The 26,502-nt window shown below is 37.8% G+C and overlaps 1 protein-coding gene across 7 annotated transcripts in view; it reads left to right on the plus strand.

The window, feature by feature from the left end:
• GIGYF2 (GRB10 interacting GYF protein 2) overlaps positions 1-26,502 on the plus strand; it is a 127,431-nt gene that overhangs the window by 22,734 nt on the left and 78,195 nt on the right. For 6 of the 7 annotated variants that reach the window (XM_070422411.1, XM_070422409.1, XM_070422413.1 and 3 more), the window contains 3 exons: positions 7,997-8,126; positions 9,763-9,858; positions 22,392-22,500. In XM_070422411.1, coding sequence (XP_070278512.1) covers positions 7,997-8,126; positions 9,763-9,858; positions 22,392-22,500 — 335 coding nt within the window. Of the gene's footprint in view, positions 1-7,996; positions 8,127-9,762; positions 9,859-22,391; positions 22,501-26,502 lie in introns of those variants that run through there. The other variant, XM_070422414.1, reaches the window with a different exon arrangement.

A 26,502-nucleotide genomic window follows, 5' to 3' on the forward strand; every position in this document is an offset into this window, starting at 1 on the left:
GAATAAAAGGATTTTAAGTATAATAATACCAAAACTGTACTAACATAGTATGATATCACAAAAGTTGTAGGAAATATTAAAAATTTGCAAATAACAGGATTACTTCTAGTATATATTGTTTCCCTCTCTGGCTCTATTTTTGTTCATCAGTTTATGTTGTTCATTATATTCCACAAATTAGTGAGATCATGATATTTATCTTTCTCTGACTGCGTTATTTTGCTTAGCACGATGCTTTTAAAGTCTGTTTTGTCAGAGATGAGTATTGCTACTCCAGCTTTTTTTTCTTTTCCATTTGCATGGAAAGTTTTTTTTTTCATCCCTTCACTTTCATCCTGTGTGTGTCTTTTGTTTTGAGGTGGGTCTCTTGTAGACAGCATATAGTTGGGTCATGTTTTTGTATCCATTCAGCTACCCTACACCTTTTGATTAGAACATTTAATCCATTTACATTTAGGGTATCATTGAGAGGTACTTATTTATAGCCATTTAAATTCTGTATGGCTAGGTTTCTCTCTGTGTTTCTTCTCAGCAATCCCTTACAGCAATCCCTTTAGCATTTCTTGTAATGCTGGCTTGGTGGTGATGAACTCCTTTAGCCTTTTTTTTTTGTCTGGGAAGCTCTTTATTTGACCATCTATTTTGAATGATAACCTTGCTGGATAGAGTAATCTTGGGCTCAGATCCTTGCTTTCCATTACCTTGAATACTTTATGCCATTCCCTTCTGGCCTGTATAGTTTCTGATGAGAAATCAGGTGTCAGCCTTCTGCGAACTCCTAAGTAGGTAACAATTTTCTCTTGCTGCTTTTAAGATTCTCTCTTTGTCTTTAATTTTTGGCATTTTTATTATGTGTCTGGGCGTGGGTCTGTTTGGTTCTTTTTGTTTGGGGTTCTCTGTGCCTCCTGAATTTGTGTGACTTTTTCCTTTACCAGGTTAGGGAAGTTTTATACCATTATTTCTTCAAACACCTCTATTCCTTTCTCCCTTTCTGCATCTTCTGGCACACCTACTATTCTAATATTGTTATGTTTCATGTCCCACAGCTCCCTTAAGCTGTCCTCCTGTTTTTTAATTGTTTTTTTCTTTTTGGTTCTCTAATTGAGTGATATTTTCAACTGTCTTCTAATTCACTGATCCGATCCTCAGCTTCACCTAATCTGCTGTGTATTCTTTCCAATGTGTTATTTATTTGTGTTATGTCATTTTTTATCTCAGACTGTTCTTTTTTCATAGTTACTATATCTTTTTTCATACTGTTGAGCATTTTTACCATCATTACTCTGAACTCTGTTTCAGATAAGTTTCTTATCTCTGCTTCATTTATCTCTTCTTCTGGAGAATTTGCTAATTCTTTCATTTGGAGGTTGTTACTTTGTTTCCTCATTTTGGTTGTCTGTTTGGGTTTGTGACTATGTTTTAGGTAGATCCTCTATACCAGTGGTCCATGAGGTCCGAAAGGTTGGTGACCACTGCTCTATACCTCTCAATCTCTAGTGCAGGACAGTGTTAAAGGCTGTTTCTGACTAATTGGATCAGGCTAAGACTCAAAGCCTCCAGAGACCTCTGTCTACAGATAATAGGATTCTTACTTGAATTGCACCCAGGCAATCATCAGGTGTGGCAAGAGTTTTCCCAACAAGGTGGGGCAGTTGCTTCTGCCTGCAGGCTAATGTTACTTTTAATCTCTTAAGTGGCCTCAGGGCAAGGTGTTTTCCAATAGGGTGTGTCGACTGCCTTCCCCAAGGCAAGGCAAATGTCTATGTGGGAAAGTTGTCCTCCACTATGTGAGGGAAATACCGAGCCCAGGAAACTTGGAGTGTCTGCCTTCTGAGCTTTATACCCCGAGTCCCCAGTCCTGGTTTCTGCTCTCACAGCTCCAGTCCACTTTACCCTCCCTCTGCCAGAGCACAAGGTGGCTCCACAGGGAATTCTTGTGCGTTGGCCCTTTAAGAGGGTGCTCGAACTTTTAGCTGCCACTCCTTGGCAGACAGCACCCCACTGCTTTTCACAGCTAGATGTTATGTGGGTACCCTCCTCAGATTTGGTGCTCTCTGCTGGGGAGCCCAGCTTGGGGATTAGATCCCAGAGTTCTTAGTGGCACCCCCCTACAGCCGAGATATCTCTCTGGGACTTCAGTTGCCTCTATGGGTGCCCAGCCAGCCCTTTTGCACCTCCACCCCTCCTACCAGTTTCTATGCTTTGTTTCTTAGGTATCAGGGTTCTCTCCTGTGAGTTTTCCGTTGATTATTCAGGAAGCTTTTCCATATTTCAGTTGTAATTCCAGCTTGTTCCTGGGAGCAAGTCCGTGCAGCATCCTCCTACTCTGCCGCCATTTTTAATCTCTTTGTAAATGTTCTTTCGTGTTTACATTCTCATATCTCTTTGTAAAAACATGATTAAAATCAGTAAACTTAAGGAAACTTTTTTTCCCCCCTGGATCCCTCTATTAAGGAATAACAAAGAGAGAGAACACCAGGAATTTAGCTAAAGCAAAAGAAAAAAACTCCTAGTGATATTCTGGAGTCCTTATACATTTCGTTTGATGCCCTACACCACAGGTTGGCCTGTGAGACTGCAAATAAAGTTTTTGTAAGTAAAGTTTTGTTGGAACACAGTCACCTATTTGTTTCTATATTACCTGCCTGTTTTCACACTGCAGTGACAGGCTTGAGTAAGTTAAAACAGAGATCATCTGATTCAAAAATCTTAAATATTTACTCTCTGGCTCTTTAGAGAAAAATGTTTGCTGGCTCTTGGCATAAATCATGGATGGATTTCTAAAGGCATTTCAGTGTGTCATTGATCCAGTCTATGGATAGTCTTTCACATCCTTTTCATTGGTACACTCAAGTTTTGTTTGATGAGCCCAATGGTTTCATATAAAATTTGAATTGAGGTAACTTTAGCAGAGGACAGGTAATAGTCCCATGCTTAAGCAGTAGCTTTACCTAATTGCTACTTCTGTTATCTCGCAGGCGTTAGAGTTTAGGAGCCTTAGTCATCTGTAATGCTGATAAACTGAGGAGTGGAAGTTTAAATAGGCAGCTGCCTTCTTTGTACCATTTATCAAAATTCCTTCTGGCAAAGGAAATATATAAGATCCTTAAATAACTCAAGTAACCCCGAGCTAAAAAGGTGCTGTGTTTTTCTGCATGTTAGATTACATTCATTGTGAAACTTGAGGTAAGGAGCTGTGTCCAGAATACTTGAGAATCAACATTTTCACACTGAATCAGTGTATAACTCTGAATCATACAGAAATATTTAGTGATACTATATTCTATTTACTAAGATCATAATTTTCATAATGATGTAAAACTATATTCAATAAGAGGTGGATAAAATGAAGAAATTTATTTGTACCTGGGACAGAAGTGAAGATGGGAGAATATTGCAAATTGTGGTAGGTTTAGTTGTGAATGACCATAAGCTTGGAGTTGATTATTTTTTAAGGTAGATCTGTGGAATCATTAGGTTTTAGCTTATCTTTTTATTTAGAATAAAGAAATATATTACATAATTTCCAAAGCAGATTAAAGGGTATGGTAGATTTAATGGAGAAGTAAATAATTTCTAGGTTTAAAACAATAGTCACTATAAGTCTTTACACAAATGTTAGTTACTACCTTTGATCTTTCCTGACCATCTATATAACACCTTACCCTTACTCTCTATCTCCCTTCCCGGCTTAATTTTTCTTGAATGGTCTATATCAAATACAACATACCAAATATTGAAATCACTTCCTTTATTATTTGTATTCCATCCTTCAGCCTCCACTAGCCTATGTGCTCCATTGGAAGGTACTTTGGACTTGATTATTGTATAATTTGTCTAGTGCTGTATCTCCAGTACCTAGCAAATAATTGATACTCAATAAATATCTGTTAAGTGAGTGAATTGTTAGAAAGTAAGGTCGTTTTTAAGTTTTGCAATTGTAAATATGTATATACATCCTTGAACAGTTTTATTTGTATTGTTGATTGTTTACTTTGGATTAATTTCTTTTTTTTAAAATATATTTTATTGATTTTTTTACAGAGAGGAAGGGAGAGGGATAAAGAGTTAGAAACATCGATGAGACAGAAACATTGATCAGCTGCCTCCTGCATACTCCCTACTGGGAATGTGCCCGCAACCAAGGTACATGCCCTTGACCGGAATCGAACCTGGGACCCTTGAGTCCGCAGGCCGATGCTCTATCCACTGAGCCAAACCGGTCAGGGCTGGATTAATTTCTTGAAAATAAAATTATTAAATCAAAAGTTTTCATTTTTAAAGCTTTGGATGATATCTGAACAGATTAACCATCAGTAAGATTGTATGAATTTAATTTTTTTTTTAATCCTTAACCTAGGATATTTTTCTATTGATTTTTAGAGAGAGTGGAAAGGATGGGGAGAGACAGAAACATCCATGTGTAGAGAAACATCTACTGGTTGCCTGCCGCATGCGCCCTGACCAGAGATGGGGATCAAGCTGCAGCTCGTAAGGGCCCTTAACTGGGTTCGAACCCAGAACCCTTCAGTCCATTTGGCTCTCTGTTCATTGAGCCAAACTAGCTAGGACTGAATTTAATTCTCATCCCTTACTTGTTTACTTCATCCTTGACAAAATGCTCAGTACTATTTTAAGAAAACTTTTTTCACTTCTAAATCTGGTAGGTACAGGTTTTACAGAATTTTTTGATTTTAGTCCTAGTAACGAAATAATACATGCTCATTCTAGAAAACCTTGGAGGAAACAATAGTACAAAAGGGAAAAAAAAAATCTAAGTATCCTTAATTCTACTACTCAAAGAACCATTGCTAACATTTTGGTTTGTTTCTTTCTATTCTTTTTTTCTTGCAAATATTTGTAGGTGTACTTTAAGACATTTAAAAACCAAAAACAATAAAACCCCAACAAATTCATTATACTTGTCTTATTTGGGAAATTTTTTTTTGAGGATGAAAAGTCTACTCAGATAAGTTTACCTAATAAAGAGATTTATTATAGGGGAAGTAATTACTGATAGTTCCTTGGCTTAATGGGGAAGGAGCCATTGACCTCTTTGGGGTCAGTGTCTCCTGTCCATGGCATTAAGGAAGTTATCCCACATCTTGCAAAAAGAGTGAGGCACTTCTGTTTTCTTCCAAAGCACTGTGTTTATACCTATTTTAAAGTGGTTGCAACTTTGGGTGGTTGCTACATGGGATTTCCTTATGGGAGTTCCTTATGCTCTTGCTGCTTTTATATTATGTTCAAAATTGTCCATAATCAAATGTTTAAAACAAAAAAGTAAAAAGAAGAGATAGAAACATTGGGGGGAAAAATTGTATTTACTATGCATATACTGTTTTTTTCCCTGCCATTTTTGAATAATATGTAAGTATTTTACTATGCTTGGTCTTAATATTTTTAATGTGTAATTAGTAGATTATTCCCCATTTTTTTTACTTTTGTGAATAAAGCTTAGCGTTTGGGGGATTTTTTTAATGCTTCTGTCGAATTTTTCTTGAGGCTAAAGTTATTGAATTAAATTGTTGAATTAAGGTCCCATTTACCCTTGGTATCTATTACTTTGTAGAACTTTGGGCAGCCCCCTGATCATCAGCTACTCCTGATAGTTCCCACTTGCTGTTTGACACAGTGCTGTCATTCTTTGCTAAGGTTCCCTCCCTTCTTTTTATTTTTTAAAATAAAAACATCTCAAAATTAAACAAAATATTATTTCCCAGTTTCATTTTTCAGAGGCAACGGCTATTATCACCTCAGAGTACAATTTTTTTTTCTTCTTAATGGTGAATATGGCTTTAATATTTTTTCTCCTTGTACTAGTCATTGCATTTTCAAATTCTTTACATTAATTGATTTTATTAAAAATGACTTTTGTATCCTGGCTAATTTTGCTCAATGGTTAGAGCATTGGCCTACAGGTTCGATTCCTGGTCAAGGGCATGTACCTCAGTTGCAGGTTCAGTCCCTGGCCACCATCAGGTGATAGAGGGAGGCAGCCAATTGATGTCTTTCTCACGTTGATGTTTCTCTCTCCCTCCCTCCCTCCCTCCCTCCCTCCCTCTTTCCCTCCCTCCCTCCCTCCCTCCTTCCCTCTATCCCCTCACTCTCTTCCAAAAATGGATGGAAAATAGCCCTAGCTGGTTTGGCTCAGCCTATGGACTGAAGGGTCTTGGGTTCAATTCTGGTCAAGGGCACATGACCGTGATGTGGGCTTGGTCCCAGTAGGGGCATGCAGGAGGTAGCCGATCAATAATTCTCTCTCATCACTGATATTTCTATCTCTCTCCCCTTTCCTCTCTGAAATCAATAAAAATATATTTAAAAAATTAAAAATGGAAGGAAAATAAATAAAATGAATTATGAAATATTGCAAGCATATGAAAGTGTAAATTGTAACAAACCCCCACGTACTCAGCGCCAAGTTGAAAAAATAAAACACTGCAGATATAATTAGTAAAGCACTATTTATTTATTTATTTTCCTCACCTTAGGACCTGTGGGTCGCGACCCCTTTGGCGGTTGAATGACCCTTTCACAGGGGTCGCCTAAGACCATCCTGCATATCAGATATTTACATTACGATTCATAACAGTAGCAACATTACAGTTATGAAGTAGCAACAAAAATAATTTTATGGTTGGGTCACAACATGAGGAACTGTATTTAAAGAGCCAGAAGGTTGAGAACCACTGCCTTAGGATATGTTTGTTGCTTTTAGAAAGGGGGAAGGAAGAGAGAAGAGAGAGAAACATTGGTTGCCTCCAGTACACGCCCTGACTGGGTATCAAACCCGCAGCCTGGGTATGTGCTCTGACTGGGAATCAAACCCTCGACCTTTTGGTGTACGGGACGATGCTCCAACCAATTGACCCACCTGGCCAGGGCTAAAGCACCCTTTATACCCTACATTCTTTTGCAGGTAGAACCTTATTGCAAATTTTATATTTGTCAATTCATTTTGTGTCTATGCTTTTGCTATGTTTTGTATGTGTTCTTAAATAGCAAGTTTATATGAATTATATAACTTTCTTTATAAGCTTCGTGTTTTTCTTTTTCTTTTGTGTAGAATACTTTGTTACATATTTTATTAAATATTAGCACATCATATTCTTTGAAATAGTTGTTCTAATTTATAATCCCACAAATACTGCATGAGAATTGTTTTACATTCTTACCAACAACTGGTACTATTAGATTTATTCATTTTTATTAAAACTTTTGTTTTAATCATATGTTTATTTTATAATTTGGAGAAAAGCTTCTCGAGGATGTGCCATGATACCTTTTAGGTTAAGTAATTGCCACATGGTTGTCTACTTATTTCTAAATGAACTACTCTCCTAGTGTGCTATGACAGCGGGTTTTATTGAAGCTAAAATCTTGGATACCTTGAGATAATGGGATTTCTTTCTGTTCTTTTAAAGAACTAAAATGAAAATTTTTATAGTATCTATATTTCTCTCTCTATAAAAGCCTAAGCAACCATTACGACCAGTCGACTGGTTGCTATGATGCGCACTGACCACCAGGGGGCAGGCGCTCAATGCAGGAGCTGCCCCCTGGTGGTCAGTGTGCTCCCACCAATGTGAGCCAGACGCTGGGCTCACGGCTGGCGAGCACAGCTGTGGTGGCGGGAGCCTCCCCCACTCCTGTGGCAGCGCTACCAAGTACAGCAACGGCAGGCGCAGTGTGGCCAGGGTGAGCGGGAGTGGCACAGCGCCTGGCCCGGGCTTGGACTCTTCCCCAGCCACCTGTTGCTTCGTGCACTACTACAACCCTTGGGTAATGTTGGACTGCCGGGGATGGGGCTGAAACCGGCAGTCCGACATCCACCAAGGGGTCCCAGATTGCGAGATGGCACAGGCCAGTCTAAGGGACCCCACCGGTGCATGAATCCGTGCACTGGGCTTCTAGTATTATATAAAAGTAAAAAGTTTATACTGCCAGAATGTTTGACACTTCATTATTGTATTCTGTGTGTCTCCTTTTCTAGGCTCCGAGCTCTGTCCAGTGGTGGGAGTATTACATCCCCTCCTCTTTCTCCAGCTTTGCCAAAGTATAAATTAGCAGACTATCGTTATGGCAGAGAAGAAATGTTAGCACTTTTCCTTAAAGACAACAAGGTAAGAAAGGAAAGAATTAAGAATTATTCTGAATGAGTTGTTGGGTTATGTGCAGTGATGTATTGATATATGAAAGACCCATGGTTTTCCCTTTCTACCTTACCTCTTTTTTTCTGCTTTTGAAACTATAATAGTTAACAGGTGGTTGTTTTTTAATCCTCACCTGAGGATATTTTTTCCATTGATTTTCAGAGTGGAAAGGAGGGTTGGGGTGGGGTGGAGAGAGAGAGAGAGAATGGGGGTTGGTGGGAGATCAATTGGTTGCCTCCTGCAAATGCCCCTTGACCGGGTCCTGGGATTGAACCTGTAACCCAGGTACATGCCCTTGATCAGAATCAAACCCGAGACCCTTCGGTGCGCAAGCTGACCCTCTAACCACTGAGCAATGCTGGCCAGGGCAACAGAGGCTCTTCTAAGTGTAATGTATTCTTTTTTTTTAAAGAGAAGGCCTATGATTTCAGTATAAGATCGACAGCTTCATGCAAACAGGAAGAATAGTCAACACTTAATGTTTTGTCTAACTAGTTTCCTTTTAACCTTTTGTTCATGTCTATTTCTACTCCAGTTTGATGGCTGAGAAAGGAAGAATTTCTCCCTTCTTTTTATTGCACCTCTTATTCTTCTTTCCAGTTAGGGAGAAGAGCAGTTGTTTCTCTTTTTCTTTCCCTTTTGAGTTAAATGTAAAATTTTTAGTGGAGAGAAAATCTTAAAATGTAATGCCACATTTGTGTCACTTACAAATGATCAAAACTCACACAGTATTAAATACGCTTTTATTATTTGACTAATAAGAAATAATATTTTCTATTTCAAAGCATACTTTGTTTTTAATTAAAGGATTGAATCTCAAATGTTAATGGTTGCTACAGACAGACACAGTTGCTTGTAAAACTCTTCTTATCACCTTGTGCCTTGAGTTCAATGTAGGGATTTTTACTCTCCCACTGTGTACTCTGGGTTAACAGAGGTATTGCTGTATCAAATCTGAAAGTGGTGGCTTTATGGGAGGGTTGGGAACATAATTGGGGTTTTTATATTTGAACCTTGAGAATGTGTAAGTACCACTAAAGTTAATTGTGGCTGAGTAAGCTTTTTATTCATATCCTATATATCCTATATAATAAAAGCTTAATATGCTAAGTGTCCGGTCAACCAGTCAGCCATTCAATTAAAGCATAATATGCTGATGATATGCTAAGGCTGCTCAACTGCTCACTATGACGTGCACTGACCATCAGGGGGCAGATGCTCCGACTGGTAGGTTAGTTTGCTGCTGGGGTCCAGCCAATTGGGACTGAGCACGACGGGCCGGACACGCCCTGGAGCCCTCCTGCGGTTTCTCCCCGGCTAGCCAATCTCCGGAGTCTCTCCCCGGCTTTGATTATGTACCAGTGGGGTCCCTCAGCCTGGCCTGTGCCCAGTTGCAATCCGAGACCCCCTGGGGGATATTGGAGAGCCAGTTTTGGCCTGATCCCCCAGGTCAGGCTGAGGGACCTCACTGGTGCACTAATTTGTGCACCAGGCCTCTAGTTTATAATCATTACCAACAGATAAAAACAGTAGAGTTCTTTCTTGTTTTATCTTCTTGACTTGGAGGGATAGCATTAATCTCATGGTCATGTGTTTGGTCAAACAGATACCTTCAGACCTTCTGGATAAAGAATTTCTGCCTATCCTACAGGAGGAGCCTCTGCCACCGTTGGCTCTTGTACCCTTTACAGAAGAAGAACAGGTTTGTGCCTAGCTTTGAGCCTCAAGTCAAACCCTTGTTTCTTTCCAGTGAGGCATAAAAATAGGTGGTTACTACTTAGACTCTATGGAGTATACTTCGTCCCCACAGGCCTGCTTCCTTTTTATGTTTTCTTGGCATGTGGATGCTTGTCTTACTTGACTAGATTCTGCTTAGATCTGAAATTGGTGAGTATTATGTAGAGATAAGGAAATGTTTCTAGATCCTTAAGGACATTGGGAACCATCCTTTAGAATTTATTCGAATAGAGAAAAAGTTATTTTTGGGGGGGAGGTCTTGCTTTTCAGAAAAATACAGCTTTTGAGAAGTAATTGGCAACCTGAATTTTCACAAGTAAATTCTACCATTACAGAAAAATGTAGATTTTTAGCTTAAAATGTGCTTTAAAATACTCTACTGTCGCCATCATTAAAAACAAAAAAAGTTTTTGTTGATTTTAGAGAGAGATGAAGGGAGAGGGAGAGAGCGATAGAAACATTGGTAGAGAGAAACATAAGTTGGCTGCTTCCTGCATGCCTCCTCACCGGGGATTGAGCCTGCAACCTGGGCATGTGCCCTGACTGGGAATCCAAACGTGACCTCCTGGTTCTTAGGTCGACGCTCAGCCACTGAGCCACACAGGCCTTGCAGCAACATTTTAAATGATATTGTGAGAAAATTTGATTTTTAGGCTGTAGAGTAACAGATTTTGTGTTGTCCTATTATAGTCCAAAGATAAATAAGTTTCTGATGCAGCGGTTCTCAACCTGTGGGTCGCAACCCCTGAAAATACATCCTGCATATCAGATATTTACATTACGATTCATAACAGTAGCAAAATTACAGTTATGAAGTAGCAACAAAAATAATTTTATGGTTGGGAGTCACCACAACATGAGGAACTGTATTAAAGGGTCGCGGCATTAGGAAGGTTGAGAACCACTGTTTCAAGGACTATGGTGATTGTAGTAAAACGGATAAATAAGAGCTTTGTTGGAATGTTGGAATGCCACTTTAATGAAGAATCATTACTTTAAAAAGTAATTATTGAGGCATAATTCACATGCCATAAAATTTACCCTTTAAAGTATACAATTCAATGGTTTTGGCATTTTCACAGAGATGTATAACCATTACCACTCTCTAATTCCAGAACATTTTTATAATTACTTTTGTGACAACCCTGAATGTTTCTTCTATACCAAGCATGGAGCCCGCCGGCCGCAAGTTTGACATGCTTGCCTACACGTTTGCCATATTGTATATGAGGAAGTCACTCTATTAAAAAAGAAAAGCTTATTAAAAGAACACTATTCCAACTGTGTTAAATTCTAAGAAAGGTGTGATGTTGATCTTTAGTTATTTTCAGCACCATACTTCATAAGCAATTAAAAAAAACTTGTGTGTGTATGTGTGTGTGTATCTGTGTGTTAATCCTCACCCAAGGATATTTTTTCCATTGATTTTTTTTTTTCTTTTAGAGAGAGTGGAAGGGAGGGGGAGGGAAAAGAGAGAGAGAAACATTGATGTGAGAGAAATACATCTGTTGCCTGCCGAAGTTGCTCCAACTGCGGCTGGGGATCAAGCCTGCAACCTAGGCACGCGCCCCTGACAGGAATAGAACCCAAGCCCTTCAGTTCTTGGGCTGATGCTCTATCCACTGAACCAAACTGGCTAGGATTCATAAGCAATTTTTGTTTTGTTCATGGTTTCTTCTAAATCAGACTAGTTTTGTGTTTATTTTTGAAACCCAGTATTTACCATCTAGGTCATCGGCAGATATTTTCATTGATCAAATGGTATTTATTACTGTAAAGATGACACAGGAAAGAAAGGGTCCTGTCTTGAGTGATTGCTGAAAAGTTCCTTGTAAAAGAAAAAAAAAATTGACATTTGGCTCTACAGGGTGGGGCAAAAGTAGGTTTACAGTTATGAGTACATAAAACACAGAGTTTATTCTTGTAATATTTATTATTGTATTATTTTCCATATAGGAACAACTGTAAACCTACTTTTGCCCCACCCTGTATTTTGGTTTTTATTTTTCTTAAAAATATTTTATTAGGAAGTATTTCAAATAGGTAAGTATAGAGCATAATATTACAAACACCAGTGTATTAAAATTCAGATATACCAAATCTTAAAATTATGACATATTTGTGTCTTTGTTTTAAGAAATACAATTTCTCATGTAGTTGAGATGTCTGGGGTATACCCCTTCCTTCACAGAGATTACTATGAATTGAGTTACTTTTCTCATTCATGTTTTAATCTTCTCATTACATATTTATATATCCATAGTCTTTAAATGTTTTATTTTATAGGATTATAAATTTTATTTTGAAGATAGCATACTGTAGTGTTTATTTTTCAGCTTGTTTTTTTTTTTTTTTAAATCCTCACCCAAGGATGTTTTTTTCTGTTGATTTCTGGATAGAGTGGAAGAGAGAGAGATGGGGGGCAGAGAGAGAGAGAGACAGAGAAACAGCGACATGAGAGACACATATCGATTGGTTGCGTCCCACATTCGCCCCTTACTGGAGCTGGGGAACTTGTAACCAAGGTATGTGCCCTTGACCAGGACTCGAATCCTGGATGCTGTAACCATTGAGCAAAACCAGCAAGGGTCTTCAACTTGATTTTCATTCAATAATGATTTTAAATTTATGTTAATACACATAGCTTTAGTTCATTCATCTCTGTTGCATAGTATTCTGTCTGCAAGAAAATCCAGTTTTTAAAATCTCTGGTTGAATATTTAGGTTGTTTTGAGTATTTGCTATTATATATTATGTTGCTGTAAAAATTCTTATAATGTGTTATAAAAATGAAATCTTTGGGCTTTGGTTCTTCACATTTTTTAAAATGTTACTGGGTGTTACCACATTACTTTCTATAGGGATTTAAGCCAATTTGCACTCCCACCAGCAGTGAAGGTGAGGTCTTATTTATTGTATTTTATTTTTTTGTTAATCCTCACCTGAGGATATTTTTCCCAGTGATTTCTTTTTTTTTTTTTTTAAGAGAGAGTAGGAGGGAGGAGGCAGGGAGGAGAGCTGGAGAAAAAGAGAGAGAGAGAGAAAGAGATTGAGAGAGAGAGGGGGGGAGAGAGAGAGAGAGAGAGACAGACAGACAGACAGACAGACCTATTGATTCCCTCCTGTACACGCTCTGACTGGGGCTGGGGATCGAACCTTCAATCCAAGTACATGCCCTTGACTGGGAATCGAACCTGAGACTCTTTGGTGCTTGGGCCAGTGCTCTAACTACTTACAAACACCAGTCAAGGCAAGAGGTCATTTTTATGCAACCCCTCGGTTGTTGGTTTTTAAATTTTGGCCTAAATGATGGCTGTGATAGTTGTCTTTAATTTGTATTTCACTGATTACTAGTGAGGTTGAGCATCTTTTCATATGCTTATGGGCCATTATCATTTTTTATTTGTCTGTGTCCTTTGTGCAAAGAACGTTAGATTGTTTTTCTTATTGATTTTATGATTTCTTTATATATTCATTAAAACCAATAATATACTTTATTTTTATTATAAAAGGTACTCAAATTAATTGCAGAAAATGCCAAAAGGTATAAAGAAGAAAATCTCATCTATAAACTTGCAATGTAGAGATAATTGTTAACATTTAATTTGTTTTATTGCCGTCTGTGTTCTTTGTATATCTTTAGTTGTCAAAATATACCAACAGTCAGGATCCAACGGCATATTTCAAGGGTTACACTATGACCAAGTAGGATTTATCCCTCGAGTGGAAGGGTGGTGCAACATAAGAATATCAACATAAAGCATCACATTAATAGAATGAAGGAGAAAACCCATTTGATCATCGTAATTGATGCAGAAAAACATATGACAAAATTTAACACCCTTTCATGATGAAACACTAAGTGATCTAGGAATAGAAGGGAACTTCATCAATATGATTAAGGTCTTTTATGAAAACCCACAGCTAATATTATGCAGTCAGGTATCACTTAATGGTGGGAACATGTTCTGAGAAATTCATTGTTAGGTGATATTGTCATTGTGGGAACATCATAGAGTGCACTTACACAACCTAGGTGGTGAAGCCTATTACATACGTAGGCTGTGTGGTCTAGCCCAGTGGTCGGCAAACCGCGGCTCGCGAGCCACATGCGACTCTTTGGCCCCTTAAGTGTGGCTCTTCCACAAAATACCGACTTCTGCGCATGGGTCACTAAGTTTCAATCGCACTGTACGTGTGCGCCTGCACGTGGTAGTTTGTGGAAGAGCCACACTCAAGGGGCCAAAGGGCCTCATGTGGCTCACGAGCCACAGTTTGCCGACCACGGGTCTAGCCTATTGCTCATAGGTTACACAAACCTGTACAGCATTTTACTGTACTAAATACTGCAAGCAATTGTAACACAATGGTGTTTTTATATCTAAACATAAAAACGTTACAGTAAAAATACATAAACCAGTACCATAGTCATTTGTTATTATCAAGTATTTTGTACTGTCCATAATTGTATGTGGTATACTTTTATATGACCTGCAGCACAGTAGGTTTGTTGGCACCAGCATCACCATAAACACATGAGTAATGCTTTACACTACAGCATTACAACAGCTAGGACATCACCTAGGTGATAGGGATTTTTCAGCTCTACTGACATCTGATGGGACTACCATATGAGCATTCTATTTTCAACTGAAATGTTGTTATGTGGTATATGACTGCACTTATTCAGTGAAAGACTGAAAGGTTGGGAACAAGACATGGATGCCCACTTTCACTACTGCTATCCAACATTATCTTGGAAATTCTAGCCAGAGCAGTTAGGTGAGAAGAAGAAATAAAAGACCTTCATATTGGAAGGTAAGAAGTAAAACTATATCTATTTGTAGATGACATGATCCTAGATATAGAAAATCCTAAAGAAACCACAAGAAAACTATTAGCATTAATAAATGAATTCAGTACTGTTGTAGAGTACAGAATCAACACACAAGAATCAGTTGTATTTTTATACACAAGCAATGGACAATTTGCAAAGGCAATTAAGAAAACAATTCCAGTTATAGTAGCATCAAAACCAATAAAATACTTAGGAATTGATTTAACTAAGGAGGTATAAGACTTTTATACTAAAAACTATAAAACATTTGAAAGAAATTAAAGAAGACCTAAGTAAATGGGAAGGCACCAGTATTCATTAAACCTTGGAAGATTTAATAGTTAATCTATCTATTGCAATCCCCATCAAAATTCCATTGGCTTTTTGGGTTGAAATGGAAAAGCTGATTCTAAAATTCATATGGAATTGCAAGTGACCTAAAATAGTAAAAAACAGTTTTGAAAAAGAACATAGTGGGAGGACTCATACTTCCTGAATTCAGACCTTACCATAAAGCCACAGTAATACAAACTGTAACATAAGGATAGACATACAGGTCAGTGGAATAGAATTGAAAGTCCAGAAAGAAAACCCAATTGCTCCATACGGCTGAATTGCTTTTAAGAAGCTTTGTATAAGGACAGTAGTGTTTTTGTTTCCCTGCTGCCAAAACTGTAGCTTTTTACCATTACTTTTTTGCCATGATGAGTATTTTTTAAAAAATCCTTACCCAAGGATATGTTTTTATTGATTTTTAGAGAGAGATAAATGGTGGAGTCGGGGGAGAGAGATTGGTTGCCTCGTGTATGCGCTCTAACCAGGGATGGAAACCAAAAACTAGGTATGTATTCTGACCTGGAATCTAACCTGCAACGTTTCAGTGCACAGGATGATGCTCCAAGTAACTGAGCCACCTGGCCAGGGCCCACGTTCAGCTTTTTTCTTCAATTATTTTTTTAAATAAATAATTCACATGGTTTAAAAATAAAAATTTAAAGTACCCTATATAATAAAGAGCTAATATGCAAATGATCATCACGCCATCATGCCATAATGGCTCAGACACTCAACACTGGGGAGACAGGAATGGGGACCAGCCAGGCTGCAGCCCGGGAGAGGGACAAGCTGCCCGCCCTATGGTCCCCTGTGGCTGTGGCCAACCCCGGGCGAAGCTGGCCTGTGTCCTGGGTGCCTGCAGCCGGGTGTGGGGCGAGGCAGAGGCGGTTAGGGGTGATCAGGCCAGCAGGGGAGCAGTTAGGGATGATTAGGCAGGCAGTCAGAGGTGGTTAGGGGCAATCAGTCAGGCAGGCAGGTGAGTGGTTAGGAGCCAGCAGTCCCGGATTGCGAGAGGCAGTCGGACATCACCTGAGGGGTCCTGGATTGGAGAGGGTGCAGGCTGGGCTGAGGGACACCTCCCCCCCCCATGCACGAATTTCGTGCACCGGGCCTCTAGTAGTAAATAATGGAAAATCTCTCCCATTTTGTTCCTCAGTCATGAGTTTCCCTTTCCCAAAGGCAGCCAGTGTTAGCAGTTCCTTGTGTATTTTTCCAAGTAAATATTGCATACCCTCCTCCCCCTTTTGTACAAGTGATGGTGTACACTAAGCATTTTTCTGTATTACCAACTCTGAGTATTTTTATTGCAAAAATTTTCTGTATATTTGGGAATAATGTTCTTCTATTACTTTAGTTAATATTTTCCCCCCCATTGCAGAATTATTCAAATGTTTGTATTTATATTTCTTAGTTTTTTGTTCTTTGCCAGTTTTTCTTTTGGATATTAGTTTTTTTCTTGTTGATTTATACTATTTATATGAGCTAATCCTAACCTGTTTTCTAAGTTTTTAAATTTCATTTATGATTCTTTTTTTAAATACAGAAGCTAATTTTAACATAGTGCAGTCCAGTTTTAATCTTTCTTTGTATTTTTCCTTGAATGATTTCCTAAATTTCTTGGAGACTAAATGGGTCAGAAAACCTTTTAGTAAATAGGGAGGCTTATTGAAAGTGGGCAGCTTTCTGGATCCTGGTCTTCCCAAGCCATACGTATACTCAAGCAACATTGTCTAAGGCACCTGCAATTGGCATTGATCTTGGTACCCCCGACTCTTATGTGGGTGTCTTCAAGTGCAAAAAAGTGAAAATAATTGGCAATGATCAGGGAAACGCAACCACACCAAGTTATGTCGCCTTTATTGATACTGAATGATTTATTGGTGCTGCTGCAGAGTCAAATTGCAGTGACTCTACCAACATGGTTTGATTCCAAACACTTGATTGGACATAGTTTTCATGATGCTATTATCTAATCCAGTGGTTCTCAACCTGTGGGTTGCGACCCCTTTGGGGGTCGAACGACCCTTTCACAGGGGTCACCTAAGACCATCGGAAAACACATATATAATTACATATTGTTTTTGTGATTAATCACTATGCTTTAATTATGTTCAATTTGTAACAATGAAAATACATCCTGCATATCAGATATTTACATTATGATTCATAACAGTAGCAAAATTACAGTTATGAAGTAGCAACGAAAATAATTTTATGGTTGGGGGTCACCACAATATGAGGAACTGTATTAAAGGGTCACGGCATTAGGAAGGTTGAGAACCACTGATCTAATCTGATATGAAGGATTGGCCCTTCATGGCGGTGAATGCCCAACGTCCAAGTAGAATACAACGGAGAGATGAAAAGTTTCTATCCAGAAGAGGCATCATCTATGGTTTTGACAAAAATGAAGGAAATGGCAGAAGCCTGTCTACCTTGGGAAGCCTGCTTTTAAAATGTTATTGTTACTTTTGATATTGATGCCAGTGGCATCCACAATGTCTCTGATGTGGCTTAGAATACAGGAAAAGAGAACAAGATTACCTTCACTAACAACAAGGGTCATTTGAACAAGGAAGACATTGAGTGCAGGTCCAGGAAGCTGAGAAGGATAAAGCTGAAGATTAGAAGCAGCGGGACTAAGTGTCTTCCAAGAATTCACTTGAATCTTACGCTTTCAACATGGTTCAGCCGTTGAAGATGAAAAACTTCAAGGCAAGATCAATGATGAGGACAAACAGAAGATTCTTCACAAGTATAAGGAAATTGATTGGCTCAATAACCAGACTGCACAGAAGGAAGAATGTGAACATCAACAGAAAGAGCTGGAAAACGAACTGCTGCAACTCCATCATTAGCAAGCTGTACCATCGTGCAGGAGGAATGCCTGGTGGCATCCCTGTGGTGGTGCCTCCTGGGCCCACCATGGAAGAGGTTGATTAAGCCAACCTTGAGCATAGATTTAGCATTATTCTACACAAATTTGTAGCAAATTCTATGGCAGTTCTAAAAGTTGAGCTGCTGTAGAGTAAATAACTGGACATTCTTGATACTTGAACATGGAATATGTGCACAGGGAAAGGAAATAACTGCACTTTATAAGTACTGTATTGTAAAGTGGAAAGTGTGGTCTTAAATAAAACTATGTAAAATTGACACCTCTCAATGGAGGAGCACTTGCTATTGGTAACCGAAACATGATAGACTTAATCAACAGATGACTAATGGAGTAATTTAGAAACATCCCTAACATTTGTAAGAAAGTAGTATTTAGTAAGTGGCTACACAAATCATTTGGAAAATTAAAGATTATTTAACAGATACTATTAGGAACGGTTAACAATTTGAAAAACAAAGGTAGGCAGTATGCTTACACATCGAAACTTGTTCTAGAATGACGAAAGGAGCAAGCCTTCATTTTCATTTATTTTTTTTTATTGATTTCAGATCAGGAATTATTTAGATCTTTGCAGACTAGAGTTTTGCATACTTTTTTTACTCATTATCCCTATGCTGCCTCTCTTTAAGTTTCCTGAAGTTATCTGAAATAGGTATTTTATCTTTAAAATGAAAGTTAATTTTGTTTCCTCCCTTTCTGCTTCCTTCCCTCCCTCCCTTCTCTCCCTCTCCCTGTGTGTGTGCATGCATGTACCTATAAAATATAACTAGGGAAAAACTTTTTTTTAGAACAAAATTGATGCTCAAAGATGATCTTCTAGTTGTTTTTTGGGCATTGTCCTTAAATACATATTTCAGTTTGAGAAGCATGACTCTGCACTTTACACCTAAAATTTAGGTACCGGTTACCAGATTGGTGTTTTCTATTTATTTGCCATCAAAGAAAATTACTGTGTGTGTGTGTGTGTGTGTGTGTGTGTGTGTTTAAATATATATATTTTTTATTGATTTCAGAGAGGAAGGGAGAGGGAGAGAGAGATAGAAACATCAGTGATGAGAATCATTGATTGGCTGCCTCCTGCACGCTCCCTACTGGGGATCGAGCCTGCAACCCAGGCATGTGCCCTTGACCAGCATGTGCCCAGTAGCTTTCAGTCTGTAGGCTGACGCTCTAGCCACTGAGCCAAACTGGCTAGGGCCGTGTGTGTGTGTGTGTGTGTGTGTGTGTGTGTTTAAAATTTTTTATTTAGTGATTTTAGACAGAAGGAGTAAGGCGGGGAGAGAGAGAAAGAGAGGTTGATTTGTTGTTCAACTTATTTATGCATTTGTTGGTTAATTCTTATATGTGCCCTGACCCAGGATTGAACCCTCAACTTGATGTATTGGGATGATGCTCTAACCAACTGAGGTACCAGGCCAGGGCCTTATTTATGTGTTTTTGAATAATTAATTATTTCATGTATGTGTTTTTGAATAGATAATACATACATAAACATTTTTTTTAAAAGCTTGTGTAGTGAAAATCAAGTCTGTGAGTCACCCAAACTCTGTTAATTATTCTTCCTCAGGCGTAACCACTGTTTCTATTTTCTTGTTACCTTCCAGGAACAACACTTACATCTGCAACTGTTCATACAGTTGACCCTTGAACAATGTGGGAATTAGGAGTACTTACCTCCTCTGCAAGTCAGAAATCCACATATAACTTTTAACTCTTCAAAAACTTAACTATGAATAGAATCCTTATCGATAACATAAGTAGCTGATCAACACATATTTTGTATATATATGTATTATATAGTGTATCTTACAATAAAGTGAGCTAGAGAAAAAATGTTAAATTACAAGAAAGAGAAAATACATTTATTACATTTATTGGAAATAATCCACCTATAAATGAACCTGTGCAATTCACACCATGTTGTTCAAGGATCAGCTGTATATCAATTCCTTTAAACACACATACACATAAATGGTAGCATGTTCTGCACACAGTTCTACACTTGACCTATTTCACCTAAGCGTCTTTTTAGGAGATAATGGCAAATATTTACTTAGCATTTAGTAAGTGTCAGATATTGTTCTAAGCACTTGCAGTTTAATGCGTTAGTGTTTGCAACAACCCAGGAAGTAGATAAAAATATCATTCCTATTCACATTATATAGATGAGGAAAGTGAGGTACAGAGAAGCTGAGTAAAGGAATCAAAATTCAGTTTCAGGCAATCTGGCCTCTCCAAGCTCCCAAGTACAACTGTGCTTTATATCTTCATAAACTAAATTGACCATATGAAATTGCAGTTTTATGGATCAGAAATGGCTGAATTTTAGCAATTTCATATGATCCAACCTAATAAATAAAGTTGCCTCATTTTTTAAAACAACTGCATAGAATTCCATATATAGATGACCATGATTTTTCATTTAGTTTTATTGGTTGATACTAAGCTGGTTTCTATATTTTGCTTTTACAAAAATACAGTGCTGCAGTTAAAGATCTTTCTGCTTATATAATTTTTCACAAATGTAAAAAGAGCAATTGTGTCAAAGGTTATGGACATTTAAATATACTTTGAGAAATTGCCTTGCAGAGATTATACCATTTTGCACTTTCGGGGGCAATGTGTGAGGATGTGTGTAAGCATATGAGAGTTTCCCCCACATCCTATGGATGGGTGCATTTGAGTTTTATACATGTGGTAGTAAGGGGTTCAGCTGCATGGAATCCTGGCATACATAATGCAGTTAGCCCTGATTTCTGTTTTTCCAGTATTAGAATATATTAATTTAGATTTTGAGACTTCATAGTATAGCTTAATTGTGATCTCAGAGGCATTATTCAATAATTTAACTGGTTACTCTATGGTGAAAGATAAGTTAATGCATTGTTTCAACCAGCTTTTTTAAAAAGTACAGTTGGGTTGGGTGTCGTACTGTAATTTTTAGTTATTGGTTACATCTTAAATCTTCAGTTTTATCCCTCAAATGAAAAGAAAAAACTTAATTACATTAATAAGTTTATAAAATTTACCTGAAAGAGACAAGTAATGAGAAAGTGACCCATTTATTAAAATAAGAAATTCAATAATGAAAGACAGGTAGTGAGAAAGTGACCCATATATTAAAATAAGAAATTCAATAATGAAAGACAGGTAGTGAGAAAGTGACCCATATATTAAAATAAGAAATTCAATAATGAAAGTAGAAGTTTTCCACCAATACATGTCAATTTCTTTAAAAGAGGCATAGCTATCACATAGTTGAGTTTGAATCAAAATAACAAATTAGAACTTCACAGTGGAAAACAATTTGGGTGAAAAATATTAGTTGGGGGAAAAAAACACCCCACATTTCAACCCTTTTCTTAAGTCTCACTTCTTGCCCTTCTCCAGGAGTGTCCTTGGCAATATCCATGCCCAAGTTGTATTTTCCTCAGTGCACCGCACGTCTGTACTTGTGCACAAATGTCTGTTAGGTTCTAAGTATATAGGAAGTATTCATGTAGGGACATATTCCAGCATTTTCTATGCTTAAAACTGTTGTGAAATCTCCTTCAAATTAAATTAAAGTGGATTCTTGTACAATGTAGATGATAAGGGTGCCGACTTCCCATGTACTTGAAAATCTGCTTATAACTGCTGTATTTTATAGACCATTTTTCAAGGTTTTTATACTCTTGCTTGACCTTTTCCTCAGTTCTATAAACATATTTTTGATTCCCAGGCCTCCTGTCTTTCTCTTATTTGTGAAGGATGCCCACCCATTACTGTCTTAATGTACTGGACCCTATTCCAGATTGGCTGTGGGGTGCAAGTGTAGGTGAAGACTGATTGGGGTTTTGTTTATTTTTTCAAGCATTTCCTCCCTCTCTCCATTAAGGTAGTTGGTCTTAAGTAAATTCTTTTTTGGCCCTTCCCCATCTACTTCCGATTCATGTCATTCTATTAACTACTACTTGGAGTTGCTGATTCACTTTGGTGAACAGAATGAGGCAAAAATTATCATTCATTTTGTTCTTTATCACGCTACTCTTGATTCAGACTTTTTTTGTGACTCCCTCTCATTTCTACTTTTCACTAATTGAAGGACCCTTTCAAATCAGATCTCTTACCAAGTTTTCTCTATAATGATGCATATTTACCATGCCTGCTTTGGATATATACAGATTTAGAGTTTAATATTTCTTCACAGAATCTAGCATAGTGTAAGGCTTTGGTTGTCAATGTTTGTTGATCTGAAATGTTTATTTGAAATTTTTAGCTAAAATCAGGATTTGGATCATCTTAGTATGTTGTGTAGTTAGGGTTTCCCATTGTTATTAGTAATTATATGCATTTTATAGATGCAACGGGAGACGGGGAGAAGCACCATGTAGTTTTATCTGTTTTATCCATTTTTTTCTTTCTTTTTAATTTTTTTTTTTGGCAGAGAAACTTTTCCATGTCTGTAAATAGTGCCGCTGTCCTGCGATTGACAGGACGAGGAGGAGGAACAGTGGTGGGGGCTCCTAGAGGTCGAAGTTCTTCAAGAGGGCGAGGTGAGCTTTTATCTGAAAAAGTAATAATGGAGGAGGAGGTGGAGGATAGGAAATCACTTTAAAAATATTTTAATACTTGATTTTTTAAAAAACTGCTCTTTGACATTAACTGCATACTAAATGTCCTGAACATTTGCTTTCTGAACCATTTTTTAAAATGTATTTTTTATTGATTTCAGAGAGGAAGGGAGAGGGTGAGAGAGATAGAAACATCAATAATGAGAGAGAATCATTGATCGGCTGCCTCCTGTACACTCCCTACTGAGGACTGAACCCGAAATCTGTGCATGTGCCCCAATTGGGAATCGAACCGTGACCTCATGGTTCAAAGGTTGACACTCAACCACTGAGCCACATCAGCCGGGCCTGAGACATTTCTTGATGTATCTGCTTCACAATCCCTGATGTGGAACAGACAAGGTTAATTCTAGCTTAGAGATTTGAGTGTGAAGCATTCTAGATGGTCCTAGTTAACTTTTGCAAATCTTTGTCCCCAGGGAGTTTTGCACTTGGAGAGCCAGAGTTCCATGAAGTGCCTTGGCTGCTGGAGCAGCACCAAAGTCCCTGCAGGCTTCTGTAACGCAGGGTTTCTATATAAGGCCACGTGTCAAGGGTGTCCCAGCCCCAGAGAGACTTTAGTAAAAGTTGTCTCATCAAAATTAGGGCTGTTTTAGGGGGTAGAATAAAAAACAGTTATGTAGCAGTCATTTAACCTACATTTTACAGATTTGTGTCTTATCTTAGAACAATTCCTATTTCAATATTACTTGTTTTTTTGATATCTGCTCTCTATTTTGGGTTTGTTGATTTTCTGCTACTTAAGGGCATTCTTGATGTTTATAATATAAATATTTACTTGAGCACTTACCTCTAAATTGGCTAAATCATAGTAGTAGTCTAAATATCCCTTGTCATTTTATTTAAGAGGTGCTTTAGAAATGCAAGAATTGGGTATCTGCTACGGCAGAGGCCATTGTGTCTGCATATCGCACCACCCAGATTGTCATGATTATGAGTGTGGAGCATCTAAATTATTTTTTCTTTCTTTTTAAAAATATATTTTTATTGATTTCAGAGAGGGAGAGAGAGAAACATCAATCATGAGAGAGAGTCATTGATCAGCTGCCTCATGCATGCCCCCTAATGGGGATCGAGCCCGCAACCCAGGCATGTGCCCTTGACTGGAATCGAGCCTGGGAACCTTCAGTCCGAAGGCTGATGCTCTATCCATTGTACCAAACTAGCTAGGGCTAAATTCTTTTTTCTTAAAGTTGTGTCTTATGAATAGAGTAATTTGTACTCAGTCTTTATAGAGACCATACTTAATTGTGCATTCCTGTGAAGAGGTTTCTTTTAGTAGTCCATTCAAAATATGGAATGCAGGTAACCTTTACGAATTCGTAACCTTTACGAATAATGTAAAGGTTAATGAAAACTCAACTTGTAGGCTTGTTACTATTACTGAGTTATATTTGTTGTACTTGTTTTTTTCTTCTGAATTATTTGTCAATGTCTAGAACGGTGGTTTTTAACCTGGGGAGTTGTTAGAATCATCTGTAAAACTTACAAGAAATATCTCTGTGAGAGACTACTTGGATGATGAATTAAGGTATGTGTGTGCTTCAAAAGCTCCACACACCATCGAGATTTCCAAGTGCATTTAGATTCCATTGATCTAGAATTCGACTTGAGATGTGTGCATCTATCTTGGTGGTGCGATAGTGTTTTGGAGACAGCCCCAATCTGCTATTGGGTGTTTCCTGTATTTCTCTGCAGTGGGCTGGCAGCAAGGAGAGGTTGCATGTTCTCAGCTTTGTCTCCGGTGCTTTTCAGGGCAAGACATAGATCTTATTAATCAAAAAGTGTGGCCCACAAGCCAGCTGTTTTATGTGACTCAAGTGACTATCAACTGTGTGTGCTGCAAATACCAGCCAGTCTCTCTAAACAGGCTTAAACAAAATTCCATATCGAGGAACAAATGAGGGATTGATAAATTTATCCCTGCTTTCTGGTTTCTTTGAAGTGTAGGGTTATCACACAGAATAGAAGTCTTACATTCACAATTTAAACAGGGCATGCACAAAAGATAGATACTGTGATGAAAGCTGTGACTTAACATCAGTGTGAAAGAATGGCTTGAAACTTAGTCAAATGAATGAACTGACTTTGTGAAAAATACTTGTAACACCATTGTCCCAGTTGTGATTCTTTTTAATGGATATGGTTTTATCATCTTCACTCATTATTTAATTTTAACTTGTTGGTTAAATAATGATTATTTTGGCTTTCTTCCTTTTTAAATTTTTATTATTTTTTGCATGGGCAGAGCTAATATTAGATGATAATCCTGCCTCTTTCCAACTTGAGGGAATGTTGATTTGAAAATTGACTGATTCCCCAACTTCTAAAGATCACAAACTAGTAAAATTTACACAAATAAATGGAGGGGAAAACAACATAGTTGTCATCTTTCTATTTTATCTGGTTAAGATGTTTAATAAAAAAGCAGATTCACGCAACTGTCAGCCACCGTTTTCATTAAAAGGAAATATATTTTAATCCCCCAAAAGAATAGTGTGAAATCTCAGGTAATAGGTCAGTCCTTTAAATTGAGCTTTATGAAAGATTCATGTTATATTTACTTGCTCCTTCTTATCTGGGAAGTACACTTATAAATGATTATGGACTTTGTGCACTTTGAAGGTTATTTCTACATTCTACAAGCTGGGAAGCTCTAGAACCGATAGTTTTTATGTGCCCACTTACAAAGCTTTAGTCTCATAAGGAGGTCCAGTGCTCACCCTAATCATAACTGGCAGAAAATCTTTTATCTGTGGTTTGGTTGTTTTTTGGGCAACCTGGAGGCTATTTTTCCTATTCGTACCGGTATGTTTATAAAACACTTTTTCAAGGTGATACATATTTTTTAAAAAAATATATTTTATTGATTTTTTTACAGAGAGGAAGGGAGAGAGATAGAGAGTTAGAAACATCGATGAGAGAGAAATATCGATCAGCTTCCTCCTGCACATCCCCCACTGGGGATGTGCCCGCAACCCAGGTACATGCTTTGACCGGAATCGAACCCGGGACCCTTGAGCCTGCAGGCCGATGCTCTATCCACTGAGCCAAACCGGTTTCGGCAAGGTGATACATATTTAATGGCTTTCCAGAGAAAATTGTTCTCTAAAAGGACAGGATACTGGTTTTCTTTCACCCTCAACATTATTGTAGGGATCATCCCAGTATTGCATAACAGTTTGTATTAGACTGTTTTAGGATGACCTTAAATAAAATGTATACATTTCCTAAGGAGAGAGTTACTGAAATTGGGAGTTGACTTTCGGTTGACTTTCAGTTGACTTAAAGTTGACACAACTAGAAGGTAAGTTTAAGATAATTACAGTTCAGCTCTAGTCCTCACCTATGTTTTACAAATGAAGACATGGATACTTGGACTCTTAAGAAGGTACACATTGTTCCTAAGATTACCCACATACAATCTTGTCCATTATTTTTGTATTTCCTAGTAAGATGTTAAAGTACAGCTGTATTCTGAATCAATTCTTGAGAAATTATAACCAAGATGTAGAAATACTGCATGGATATTTGAAATAATTATTTAACTCAATTGTATTTAGCTCTGGAATTCATCCATGCTTTTATTCAAGATTGAACATCACTTTTCTTTGAGTGGTTTTACCCTATTGGAGAAGTTGAGCTAGGGATGATGGCTTAGATTTTGTCTAGGTATAAATACATCCCTAGACCCCCCACCCTCCTTCAATTTTCAAGCCTGTGTGTTGGAAACGTATGGTGCATATTAGTTGGGGAATCCTCACGCTGTATAGAAAGTATAAAGCTCACAATTCATACTGTCTTTTGTCTCTAAACCCAGCAATTGTGTATATAACCTTCCTGACCCAAACTATGCAGCTATATCATTTATATAAGTAGAATCACTTATTTATTTATTTATTTATTTATTTATTTATTTTTTTA

The sequence above is a fragment of the Myotis yumanensis genome, unplaced genomic scaffold (assembly GCF_028538775.1).
Source record: "Myotis yumanensis isolate MYYU_CA2020_CCGP unplaced genomic scaffold, mMyoYum1.0.hap1 SCAF_8, whole genome shotgun sequence".
Taxonomy (NCBI): domain Eukaryota; kingdom Metazoa; phylum Chordata; class Mammalia; order Chiroptera; family Vespertilionidae; genus Myotis; species Myotis yumanensis.